This window comes from Tachyglossus aculeatus, chromosome 14 (genome assembly GCF_015852505.1).
Source record: "Tachyglossus aculeatus isolate mTacAcu1 chromosome 14, mTacAcu1.pri, whole genome shotgun sequence".
Taxonomy (NCBI): Eukaryota; Metazoa; Chordata; class Mammalia; order Monotremata; family Tachyglossidae; genus Tachyglossus; species Tachyglossus aculeatus.
In genome coordinates this window covers 25,645,812-25,659,707 of record NC_052079.1, presented here as the reverse complement: position 1 = coordinate 25,659,707, position 13,896 = coordinate 25,645,812, and the positions used below count along the sequence as shown (strand labels likewise).

Here is a 13,896-nt window from a genome sequence, read left to right as displayed (position 1 = left end):
GTTGTCCTCCAGATCAAAACGGAAACTCCTAACCACCGGCTTTAAAGTACTCAACCAGCTCTCCATTCCTCACTTCACTTCATTCCTCCAATGTTAACTTAGCTGCTGTATCTTGATCATGTTAATTTCATCCCTGACCATTTTCCCATGTCCTTCCTCTGGCCTGTGACTCCCTCCCCCTTCATAGGGAAGCAGCGTGGCTCAGTGGAAAGAACACGGGCTTTGGAGTCAGAGGTCATGGGTTCAAGTCCCAGCTCCGCCACTTGTCAGCTGCGTAGCTTCGGGCAAGGACCTTTAACTTCTCTGTGCCTCAGTTCCCTCATCTGTAAAATGGGGATTAAGACTGGGACAACTTGATCACCTTGTAACCTCCCCAGCACTTAGAACAGTGCTTTGCACATAGTAAGCGCTTAATAAATGCCATCATTATTATTTGTTGTTATAAATGACAGACCACTCTTCTCCCCACCTTCAAAGCATTATGAAAATCACATTTCCAAGCAGCCTTCTCCAATTAAGCCATCTCTTCCCCTACTCCCTCTCCCCTGTTTCATGTATGCATTTGGATCTGTACCCTGAAATCAGTCAATCAGTGGTATTTGAGCACTTATTATATGCAGAGCACTGTGCTAAGCACTTGGGGGAGTACAGTACAACAGAATTGGTAGTAAATACACTCCCTGCCCATAATGAACTTAGTCTAGAGATAAGTTTACCGTCTAGAGACTTTAAGCACATAATAGTCACCCGATCTTCAGCCCCAAAGTACTTATGTAGCTATCTGTAATTTATTTATTTTAATGTTTCTCTCCCCCATAGACTGTGAGCTCCTTGTAGGCAGGGAATGTGCTTACCAACTCTCCCAAGCACTTAATACAGTGCTTTGTGCACAGTAAGTGCTCATCAGAGACATCTGGCAGAGGCTGCAGCCCTGAAGATGGCAGCTTCCTTATGCCTAAACTGTGTAATAAAACACTTAGCTGACACCAAATGATGGAATTGGCCTAAGTTTTCCGTAGCTTGATTAAAGGTTAGAAGTGTTTGAATGTGGGGAAAGAGGTAGTCTGTCAGATTTATTTCAAGCCGGCGGATGGCAGGGAGGAGTCCAGTGCTCCGCACACAGTAAGCACTCTGTAAATAGCATTAGTTGATTGAGGGGACAGAGGCAGGAGAGTTGCGAGTGAGATACGGCCAACAGGTTGGCTTGGGAGGAATAGGGAGTGTGAGCTGGGGGGGAATGGGTGAAGAGAGCAGACAGGTGAAGGTGGAGTGAATAATAATAATAATAATAATGATAGCATTTATTAAGCGCTTACTATGTGCAAAGCACTGTTCTAAGCACTGGGGATGTTACTAGGTGATCAGGTTGTCCCGCGGGGGGGCTCACAGTCTTAATTCTCATTTTAAAAGGTGAGGTAACTGAGGCACAGAGAAGTTAAGTGGCTTGCCCAAAGTCACATAGCTGACAAGTGGCAGAGGCGGAATTTGAACCCATGACCTCTGACTCCAAAGCCCGTGCTCTTTCCACTGAGCCACACTGTGAGGCCTTGAACTGTCAGCTGTGTGACTGTGGGCAAGTCACTTCACTTCTCTGGGCCTCAGTTACCTCATCTGTAAAATGGGGATTAAAATTGTGAACCCTCCGTGATCACCTTGTAACCTCCCCAGCGCTTAGAACAGTGCTTTGCACATAGTAAGCGCTTAATAAATGCCATAATTATTATTATTATTATTATTACTTGTGAGTTTTTGTGTGATGCAGAGGGATTTTGGAAGAATGGAGAGATGTGAGACGAGTGATCTTTCAAGATCATCATCCATGCTGAAGGTTTTTGTCTCGATGAAAGCAGGGAGAGGCTGGCTTCAGGAGGCCACTAGTCAGGATGCTGATAGTCCCTTGAGAGCTGGGATAGTGTTTTCTGATTTTACCATATGTTCTCAAGTAATAACTGTGGTATTTAAGTCCTTACTAAGTGCCAAGTGCTGGGATAGATACACAATAACCAGGTTAGACAAAGTCCTGGTCCCACATGGGGCTCACAGTTTAAAGAGGAGGGAGAGCAAGTATTGAACCCCCATTTTGCAGATGAGGAAACTGAGACACAGAGAAGTGAAAAGACTTTCCCGTGGTCCCACAGCAGGCAAGTGGTGCAGTCGGGAATAGAACCCAGGTCCTCTACCTGCCAGGCCCGTGGCTCAGTGGAAGGAGCACGGGCTTTGGAGCCAGAGGTCGTGGGTTCAAATCCCGGCTCCGCCACTTGTCAGCTGTGTGACATTGGGAAAGTCACTTCACTTCCCTGGGCCTCAGTTCCCTCATCTGTAAAATGGGGATGAAGACTGTGAGCCCCTTGTGGGGCAACCTGATTACCTTGTACCTACCCCAGCGCTTAGAGCAGTGCTTTGCACATAGTAAGCGCTTAACAAATACCAACATTATTATTATTATTATGATTATTATTATTATTACCCTTTCCAACTCGGCCCAGCTGCTCCCTCCGTACCATAGTGCTCAGTAAACACCAGTGATGATGTTGGCGACGGAGCTTGTGGTCAGTCAGCCAAGTGAGGGTATGTGGAGCACAGAGTGGAGAGGTTCAGGGATCTAAAATTTGGGCTGCACTTGCTGAAATCAAATGCTTTCAAATAATAATAATCATTGTGGTATTAAGCACTTGCTATGTGCCAAGCGCTGGGGTAGATACATGGTAATCAGATTGTCCCATGTGGAGCTCACAGTCTTAATCCCCATTTTACAGATGAGGTAACTGAGGCACAGAGAAGTTAAGCAGCTTGCCCAAGGTCATACAGTAGGCAAGTGGCAGAGCCGGGATTAGAACGCATGTCCTCTGACTCCCAAACCTGTGCTCTTTTTCCACTGAGCCACACTGCTTCTCCAGACCTATCTTTGGGGAAGACGTTCTAGACATTCTAGCGCTTAGAACGGTACTTTGCACATAGTAAGCGCTTAACAAATGCCATCATTATTATTATTATTATTAGACGTTAGTGTGGTGAAAGAGCACCAACTCAGCAGGGGGATTCAGGGCATCTTGAACTTCTACCAAACCAGTGAATGGGGCATTGGTGCCTGCCGGGGGCTTCCTTTACTTTTGGCCAAATCACGGTCACGATCAACGCTCCTTGCTGATGAGCTCTCCCCAGCTAGGCCTAGGGAGCAGTGCATCTCAGCCTTCTCTCTGATCTCCCATCCTCATGTCTCTCCCCACTTCAATCCATACTTCATGCCGCTGCCCGGATTGTCTTTGTCCAGAAACGCTCTGGGCATGTTACTCCCCTCCTCAAAAATCTCCAGTGGCTACCATTCAATCTGCGCATCAGGCAGAAACTCCTCACCCTGGGCTTCAAGGCTGTCCATCACCTCGCCCCCTCCTACCTCACCTCCCTTCTCTCCTTCTCCAGCCCAGCTCGCACCCTCCGTTCCTCTGCTGCTAATCTCCTCACCGTACCTCGTTCTCACCTGTCCCGCCATCGACCCCCGGCCCACGTCATCCCCCGGGCCTGGAATGCCCTCCCTCTGCCCATCCGCCAAGCTAGCTCTCTTCCTCCCTTCAAGGCCCTACTGAGAGCTCACCTCCTCCAGGAGGCCTTCCCAAACTGAGCCCCTTCCTTCCTCTCCCCCTCGTCCCCCTCTCCACCCCCCATCTTACCTCCTTCCCTTCCCCACGGCACCTGTATATATGTATATATGTCTGTACATATTTATTGCTCCATTTATTTATTTTACTTGTACATATCTATTCTATTTTATTTTGTTAGTATGTCTGGTTTTGTTCTCTGTCTCCCCCTTTTAGATGAGCCCACTGTTGGGTAGGGACTGTCTCTATATGTTGCCAACTTGTACTTCCCAAGCGCTTAGTACAGTGCTCTGCACACAGTAAGCGCTCAATAAATACGATTGATTGATTGATCCCATTAAGGAATGGGGTTCAGAAATACACAGACCCCTTCACTAGGGGCCATTTGTGGTCAGTTTCACAAGGGTACTGGGATCCGGAGTAAGTCTCATCCGGTGGTCCTAGGGATGGATCCTGGTTGGGGAGGGAGGAAAATTTCCTTGGGAGACCTCCAGACCCTGGAGGTGTGCTTACTCAAGAGAATTGTCCCTTTTCTAAAAACAAGCAACCTGAGTGCATTTTATTACTCCCAAGAAATCTTGCAGGAATTGTCATTGTAGACCTGATCGAAAAATCAGGAGCATTTACTCTCTCTTTCCTTTTCAGCCAAACCACAGCCACGCGGATTTGTTCATTCATTCAGTTGTATTTATTGAGCGCTGTGTGCAGAGCACTGTACTAAGCACTTGGGAGAGTACAGTACAACAATAAACAGACACATTCCCTGCCCGCGGTGAGCTTACAGTATAGGGGGATCTAGTGCTGATCTAAGCACTGAGCAGTTCCTGCCTTGACTACTGCAATAGTCTCCTCACTGAGCTCCCTCCATCCTGTCTATCCCTTCTGCTGCCCAGATTGTTTTTCTGATAAATAGAGGTCAATCCATATTCATTCATTCATTCAATCGTATTTATTGAGCGCTTACTGTGTGCAGAGCACTGTACTAAGCGCTTGGGAAGTACAAGTTGGAAACATATAGATTTGACATATAGCTGAGAAGCAGTGTGGCTCAGATGGAAAGAGCCCGGGCTTTGGAGTCAGAGGTCGGGGTTCAAAATCCCGGCTCTGCCAACTGTCCACTGTGTGACTGTGGGCAAGTCACTTCACTTCTCTGGGCCTCAGCTACCCCATCTGGAAAATGGGGATGAAACTGCCAGTGCAGGTCCAGTGGTTAGTTAGTTGATGGTTTTTATTGAGCACCTGCTTTGTTCAGAGCACTGTACTAAACGCCTGGGAGAGTGCAACAGAATTAGCGGACATGTTCCATACCTATAATGAACTTACAGTGGTCCGGCCAAATGCATTCCCATTTGCTCCAAAGAGGCAGGGTTATATTCCTGAAACTGGCTGTGGGCACATTTCATCAGGTACTTCCCAAGCGCTTAGTACAGTGCTCTGCACATAGTAAGCGCTCAATAAATACGATTGATGATGATTGATGATGATCTACCTGTTTAGGGCACCCATTAAGGAGACATGCTTTAATAGTTCTAGCCAACAGCGTCTTTTTCAATAGCTGCACTCCCTCCTCTGTGAGACTTAATGAGCAATCAATCCATCACCCAGTGTGTCCCTTTACACCTCTCTGGAGACATGAGGGGCAAAGTTAAAGAAAAGCACTTCTGTTTTCCCCCCAGTTGTCTGAAAGAAAAAGAGATTGAAACTATTGTTTGAAGTATTTTAATACACCTAGCCGAGTTAAAAAATAACTATCAGCTAGATTTGTGTGTGTCCATGGCATTGCTACGGGTCGGAGACGACTCGACAGCATAAGACAGGATTTGTGGGTAGGGTGGCATTACATTGTACTTAGAAATATAATTTAGTCTTAAGAATTAGGATATTTAAACGACGTAAAATCATTTGTCATCCAGAAAGCTTTCTCTTTTTGAAAAGTTTTGATGAAAAAATGACAATTAGTTGCCTTCCAAATGCTGATTTGGGTGAACACTTTGTGAATTTGTGAAGGATTGAGGGTAATTAGATTTCCAGGTTGACGGTACCAAGCCATTAACAATGGCCCCGATACCATGAACTCTGTTTCATGAGTATTATTATAAGGGGTTTAAAGAGTATCTTCCCCAGATTAGCAGTTGTTTAATAAGGAAATAACCACACATGGATTGAATAAAACAGCTGTCTGCTGGGCTTCAGTTTGTCCCAGCCTAGGTATATTTCACATGTGCATGTATGAGAGAGAGTGTGTGTGTGTGTATCTGGGTCAATACATACTACAGTTTCAAATTCATGTACTTCCCAAGCGCTTAGTACGGTGCTCTGCACACAGTAAGCGCTCAATAAATACGATTGAATGAATGAACTATAGATTCCATTCCGCAAACAAGTGGCATTCCTATTGCCTAAATCTGATTTATATATTCAAATGAAACCTTTCTAGCCCCCATGATTTCTCCACTCGCAGGCTCTTTGAGACACGTTGTCAGTTTCACAAAGGATTACCTTCTTTTAAAGATTCAGTAGCTGAGGAATAACTGCGAGAAACATTAAGCATGGGGTATGCTAGTGAGTTATCAGAGGTGAAGCGTTTTGTATTATAGGGGAATGGTAAAAAGAAGAGAAAAAGGCCCTGGTGCGTAGCAGCCTCTGCTGGTCTTGTGAAAAATTATGAAGAACTTCCGCTTGGGCTCGATTTGGAGAATCTGCATGGCCTAGTGTGGAAAGAGCACGGGCCAGGGGGCAGAGGACCAGAGTCCTAATCTCGGTCCTGCCGGATGCTTGCTGTGGGACCTCGAGCAAGACCCTAAACTTCTCCAGGTTCTCCCTTCTCCTTAGACTGTGAGCCCCATGCAGGACAGGCACTGTCCAACCTGTTTTACTCATATCCACCCCAGAACTTAGAACAGCATTCGACACAAAGTAAGCCCTTAACAAATACCGTGTAAAGATCTAAAACATTCCAGGTGATCAGAGCCTTAGACCCAGGCCCGTAAGCCTTAGCATGTGGCCAATTTGAGCTCCCAAAACTGTGAGGGGACTGTGAGCCCCGTGCAGGACAGGCACTTTCCAACCTGTTTTACTTATATCCACCCCAGAACTTAGAACAGCATTCGACACAAAGTAAGCCCTTAACAAATACCGTGTAAAGATCTAAAACATTCCAGGTGATCAGAGCCTTAGACCCAGGCCCGTAAGCCTTAGCATGTGGCTAATTTGAGCTCCAAAAACTAGCCCCAGAACATGGCTCAAGCTCTGTCTTTATGTGGCTTCCAGTTAATGGGCTGGGGTCTGCCTGGTCCCCAGAAATACAGATTCAGGCTGGGACACCAGTCGTCTGAAGTTTTGCCCTGTGACCGGTTCCAGGAGAGCCAGTGTCGAGTACTGGTTCCAGGAATGAATTCAGACTGGATTCATGAGCCTCCCGTGAGGCTAAAGGCAAGATTGAAGGTTGTGACGGGATTGGAGAATCTGACTTCCGCATATATGTGCGTGCCTTTTTTTTTTTTTAAGGTATTTGTTAAGCGCGTACAATGTGCCAGGCACTGTTCTAAGTGCTGGGCTAGATACAAGGTAATCAGATTGGACACAGTCCATGTCCCGGCATAGGACTCACAGTCTTAATCCCCGTTTGACAGATGAGGTAACTGAGGCACAGAGAAGTTAAGTGACTTGCGCAAGGTCGCACAACAGACAACTGGCAGAGCTGGGATTAAAACCCACATTGCTGCTTGATCCCTCTCATAACTTCCCCTCAAATTAGGTGATGACAAACGGCTATGGAGTCTCCCATTGGGAAAGATGGAAGAACAGTCAATCAAAGTCATATTGATTGAGTGCTTACTGTGTGCAGAGCACTGAACTAAGCGCTTGGGAGAGTACAGTATAACAGAGTTAGTAGACATGTTCCCTGCCCCTGAGGGGCTCTAGAGAGACAGAATTTAAACTAAATTACTGCTACATCCATGAGTGCTGTAGGACTGAGGATAGGGTGACTAAAGGGTACAAATCCAAGTACAAAGATGAATTGGGGAAATTAGTTGGGGAAGGCCTCTTTGAGGCAATGTGATTTTTTTAAATAAGACTTCAAAGTGGGGAGAATGATGGTCTTTTGGATACGAAGCGGGGAGGGAGTAACGGGTCAGAGGCAGGACATGGGTGAGGGATCGGTGGTGAGGTAGACGAGATCAAGGTACAGTGAGTGGGTTGGCATTGGATGAGTGAAGTGAACATGGGCTGGGTTGTAGGAGGGGGCAAGGTGATTGAGTGCTTTTTGATCCAGGTAATAAGTGAAGTATGGACTGGAGTGGGGAGAGACAAGAGGCGGAGACGTCAGCGAGGAGGCACATGTTGTAGTCAGGGTTGGATAGGATCAGTCCTTGGTAGTGTGGGGTGAATAATAATAATAATAATGATGGCGTTTATTAAGTGCTTACTATGTGCAAAGCACTGTTCTAAGCGCTGGGGAGGTCGCAAGGTGATCAGGTTGTCCCACGGGGGGCTCACAGTCTTAACCCCCATTTTACAGATGAGGTAACTGAGGCCCTTTTGGGTGGAGAGGAAAGGGCAGAGTATAGTGATGTGAAGGTAGAATCGACAGGATTTGGTGGCAGGTTGACCGTGGGTTGAATGAAAGAGATGAATTGGCTAATGCCAAGATTACGGGCTTGTTCATTCAATTGTATTTATTGAGCACTTACTGTGTGCAGAGCACTGTATTAAGTGCTTTACAGGTTGGGTGATGATGCTGTCAACGATGATGGGAAAATCATAGGGAGGAGAGGGCTTGGGTGGGAAGAATAGTTTTGTTTTGGACATGATAAATAGAATTGAGTGTGGCCAGGAAAAAATCTGAATGTCTTGGCTATAAATATTTTCCTTCAACTTAATTATGAAAACATTGCTAATATAAGTGCTGATTGTGGATTTCCTCCCACTCCCTTCCCCAGCCCTTGGGCAAAACTCTTGGAGCCTGTGGGACATTAGGATCTGCTGTAAATGAATATTTTTGGAAGTGAAATCCAAACCATTCATTCAGTTGTATTTATGGAGTGCTTACTGTGTACAGAGCACTGTACTAAGCGCTTGGTAAGTACAAATCGGCAACATATAGAGACGGTCCCTACCCGACATCAGGCTCAGTCTAGAAGGGGGGAGACGGACAAAAAAACAAAACAAGTCGAAAGGTGTCAATACCATCAGAATAAATAGAATTATTGCTATATGCACATCATTAATAAAATAAATATAGTAAATACATACAAATAGAGTAATAAATATGTACAAATATATCTGGTACAGGAAGAAGTAGGTGTCTCGTTCTATATAAGAAGTCTAATGCTTCCTTACATAGGGTGATTTTTTTCCAGGGACATTATTGTCAATGTTTCCATTTCATTAATGGGTCATTGAATTCAGCACCAGCCAATATCTTGCTTCAAAAATGTCCTTTTCCCAATTATTTTCAATCCAAAGAACACACCGTTTTTTATCTAGAGTGAGGGCTAGCTTTTCATTCATTCATTCATTCAATCGTAATTGAGTAGAGGATTCCATTTTCTGTGACTATTACTGAATGATTTTTCTCCTCTTTTAGGTCTTGCCAGTTTTCAGAATGGCCATCCATTAATTAAACAAGTGGTGTAAGCAGATCCTCTTCCACGATGGAGATCATTTTGGGAGAAGCAGAGGCTGAACGAGCTTGGGTAAGCCATTTACCAATATAACTCAGATCATGCATTATTGTTTTTAACTTTCATATTAAAATTCGTTGGTGAAATGTTTGGTTTTTACAGCAATCAAAGGATTATCTAAAATTAGAAGCTCATCGCCCTTTGGGCTACCATTTAATATAATTATTGTCATTAACAATATCGAGTGAACCTCCACAAGGTGTGTAGTGTTGTGGTGGGAATTAAGTGTTCATGCTCAATAGACACAGTCTCTGACCTCAGAAAGATCATTTTAATACAAAGGGATTATCTTGGATTAAGGTTAAAGACAGGATGAGAAACTGTTTCCTCCCAAAGGATTGAATGTTCTGTGAGTCTCATCAGAGGACAGTAAATTCTCACGGACATCCTCAAAAGCTGCACATTTGCCAAGATGTAGTATACATAGATCTTGCCATTCCCTGAGTTTCCAGTAGTTTTTTAGGTTAGGACTTGGTTGGACAAGAATGTACAATACCTAGAGCCTGGTACAAAATCAGGCATTAGTTCATGCAGTGGGGGCCAGCTTCTCAATTGGGATACAGTTTTGAGGTGATGGAGCTTTGTGGAGACAGGGGAGAAAGAGGAAGGCAGAGGGAGGGAGTAGAGGAAGAGGAAAGGAGAGAGAACAAAAGGTTCAAAAGTAGGAGCATTCCCTTCCCTGTTGCTGCCTTTAATAATTAATAATAATTATGGCATTTGTTAGGTGCTTACTATGTGCCAGGCACTGTATTAAGTACTGGGATGGACACAACCAGATCGGGTTGGACAGGGAGGGTGATGGTGTTGTCAGCAATGATGGGAAAATCATGGGGAGGACAGGGCTTGGGTAGGAAGAATAGTTCTGTTTTGGACATGATAAATAGAATGGAGTGTGGCCAGGAAAAAATCTGAATGTCCTGGCTGTAAATATTTTCCTTCAACTTAATTATGAAAACATTGCTAATATAAGTGCTGATTGTGGAACATCTATGTTGAAATCTAACCCACTATTTGTATTTTTAAAGTGGGCAAGAGCAATGGCTTCCTTTATAGTGATTAAAATAAAAAGAGGAAAAATTTTCACTTAAAAAAAAAATGGTTTTTTAAGTACTTACTATGTACCAGACACTATACTAAGTACTGGGGTAGATACAGGGTAATCAGGTTGGACACAGTCCTTGTCCCACGTGTGGCTCTGTCTTAATCCCCATTTTACAGATGGGAAACTGAGGCACAGAGACTCAATCATTAATTGAGATTAATGTGTGTGCAGAACACTATACCAAGAGTTTGGGAGAGTACAGTATAACAGTTGGTAGACACATTCCCTACCCATAGCAAGCAAACAGTCTAAAGGGGGAGACCAGTATTAATATGAATAATAATTATTATCATCAGTCATATTTATTGAGTGCTTACTGTGTGCAGAGCACTGTGCTAAGCGCTTGGGAAGTACAAGTTGGCAACATATAGAGACAGTCCCTACCCAATGGTGGGCTCACAGTCTAAAAGGGGGAGACAGAGAGCAAAACCAAACTTACCAAGAAAATAAAATAAATAGAATAGATATGTACAAGTAAAATAAATAAATAAATAGAGAAATAAATATGTACAAACATATATACATATATACAATGGGATTTGTATTAGCACTTTGTGCCTAGCACTTTGTGCCAAGCACCGTACTAAGCTCTGGGGTGGATACAAGCAAATTGGGTTGGGCACAGTCCCTGTTCCCACACAGGGCTCACAGTCCATTTATGAATGAAGTTTGTACAGTTTGTTTGTACAGATTTATTACTCTATTTTACTTGTATATATTTACTATTCTATTTATTTTAATGACTTGACACCTGTCCACATGTTTTGTTTTGTTGTCTGTCTTCCCCTTCTAGTCTGTGAGCCCATTGTTGGGTAGGGACAGTGTGACTCAGTGGAAAGAGCACGGGCTTTGGAGTCAGAGGTCCCAACAGCACCTGTATATATGTATATATGTTCGTACATATTTTTTTACTCTATTTATTTATTTATTTTATTTGTACATATCTATTCTATTTATTTTATTTTGTTAGTGTGTTTGGTTTTGTTCTCTGTCTCCCCCTTTTAGACTGTGAGCCCACTGTTGGGTAGGGACTATCTCTATATGTTGCCAATTTGTACTTCCCAAGCGCTTAGTACAGTGCTCTGCACATAGTAAGCACTCAATAAATACGATTGATGATGATGATGGGTTCAAATCCTGGCTCTACGAGTTGTCAGCTTTGTGACTTTGGGAAAATCACTTAACTTCTCTGTGCCTCAGTTACCTCATTTGTAAAATGGAGGTGAAGACTGTGAGCCCCCTGTGGGACAACCTGATCACTTTGTAACCTCCCCAGTGCTTAGAACAGTGCTTTGCACATAGTAAGCGCCTAATAAATGCCATCATTATTATTATTATTATTAGGGACCGTCTCTATATGTTGCCAGCTTGTACTTCCCAAGCGCTTAGTGCAGTGCTCTGCACACAGTAAGCGCTCAATAAATATGATTGATTGATTGATGGGTTCAAATCCCGGCTCTGTGAATTGTCAGCTGTGTGACTTTGGGCAAGTCACTTAACTTCTCTGTGCCTCAGTTACCTCATTTGTAAAATGGGGGTGAAGACTGTGAGCCCCCTGTGGGACAACCTGATCACTTTGTAACCTCCCCAGCATTTAGAACAGTGCTTTGCACATAGTAAGCGCCTAATAAATGCCATCATTATTAATATTATTAGGGACCATCTCTATATGTTGCCAACTTGTACTTCCCAAGTGCTTAGTGCAGTGCTCTGCACACAGTAAGCGCTCAATAAATACGATTGATTGATTGATGGGTTCAAATCCCGGCTCTGCGAATTGTCAGCTGTGTGACTTTGGGCAAGTCACTTAACTTCTCTGTGCCTCAGTTACCTCATTTGTAAAATGGGGGTGAAAACTGTGAGCCCCCCGTGGGACAACCTGATCACTTTGTAACCTCCCCAGCACTTAGAGCAGTGCTTTGCACATAGTAAGCGCCTAATAAATGCCATCATTATTATTATTAGGGACCATCTCTATATGTTGCCAACTTGTACTTCCCAAGCGCTAAGTGCAGTGCCCTGCACACAGTAAGTGCTCAATAAATACGATTGAATGAATGAGTGAAGTAACTGAGGCCCAGAGAAGTGTAGTGGGTTGCCCAAGGCCACACAGTAGACAAGTAGCAGAGAATCCACAGAATTTACTGATAGATTGATAGAGAAGTTACTTGGCCAGAGTCCCACAGCGTACAAGTGAAAGAGCCAGCATTGGTACCCAGGGACCATGCTTTTCCCACCAGGCTACTCTGCTTTTCACTAGGGAAGTGCTGAGTGATGTACCCCAGGCTTCAGTTCATTAGAGCCAAATTGTAAGTGGGATCATCAATCATCATCAATCGTATTTATTGAGCGCTTACTATGTGCAGAGCACTGTACTAAGCGCTTGGGAAGTACAAATTGGCAACATATAGAGACAGTCCCTACCCAACAGTGGGCTCACAGTCTAAAAGGGGGAGACAGAGAACAAAACCAGACATACTAACAAAATAAAATAAATAGAATAGATATGTACAAGTAAACTAAATAAATAAATAAGTAAATAGAGTAATAAATATGTACAAACATATATACATATATGCAGGTGCTGTGGGGAAGGGAAGGAGGTAAGATGGGGGGATGGAGTGGGGGACGAGTGGGATAGCATCCTTGTCCTCTAGTTGCATTCAGTTGTCCTTATGGGGAGCTTAGTGCGTGCAGAACACTTGAGAGTAAACAGACACATTTCCTGCCCACAGCGAGCTTACAGTCTAGAGGGAAGTGTAATTCTAGTAAGTAGCCAACTATTGGACGGCTCAGGAAAAGAAAGCGCAATTAGAATAGCCGTGCCAATTGGAAGAGACCTGTGGAATGGGGACCTAGCAAACCCAGGAAATGAAAATCCAAATGAAAAAGACAGCTTCAGTACCTATAGCGCTCCTAAAACGGCGAGACCGTGTTCTTTCAAGGCCCAAGATTAAGGAAGGCACAGACTGTAGTATTAAACCATGCCAGTGTCAGGATGCCTGCCTACAGCAGTTTAGAGAAGCTGCGTGGCTCAGTGGAAAGAGCACGGGCTTTGGAGTCAGAGGTCATGGGTTCGAATCCCGGCTCTGCCACGTATCTGCTGTGTGACCTTGGGCAAGTCACTTCACTTCTCTGAGCCTCACTTACCTCATCTGTAAAATGGGGATTAAGACTGTGAGCCCCACATGGGACCACCTGATCACTTTGCATCCTCCCCAGTGCTTAGAACAGTGCTTTGCACATAGTAACCGCTTAACAAGTGCCAACATTATTATTATTATTTAATTTCTCCCTGTGCTTGACTGTATCCAAACAGCCTCACGTTATTGGAAGAATGTTCCCTACCTCCCTAAGAGTGTTCGAATCAGAATGCCTAGGGAAAACGCCCATTAGGCCAAAATTGAGTGCACTCACTGAAATTTTTCAGGTCCATGCTTCAAGTCATTCGTATTATCGCGTCAACTTTTGGCGATTGTAGAAGGAGTCAGTTAAAATTTTGCAGACTAGT

The 13,896-nt window shown here is 44.1% G+C and overlaps 1 protein-coding gene across 3 annotated transcripts in view; it reads left to right on the top strand.

Annotated features, from left to right (window-relative positions):
* OSBPL8 (oxysterol binding protein like 8) overlaps window positions 1–13,896 on the top strand; it is a 234,558-nt gene that overhangs the window by 78,963 nt on the left and 141,699 nt on the right. For all 3 annotated transcript variants that reach the window (XM_038756016.1, XM_038756014.1, XM_038756015.1), the window contains exon 3: window positions 9,187–9,295. In XM_038756016.1, the coding sequence (XP_038611944.1) occupies window positions 9,254–9,295 (42 nt within the window). In that variant the 5' untranslated portion in view covers window positions 9,187–9,253. The remainder of the gene's footprint in view (window positions 1–9,186; window positions 9,296–13,896) is intronic.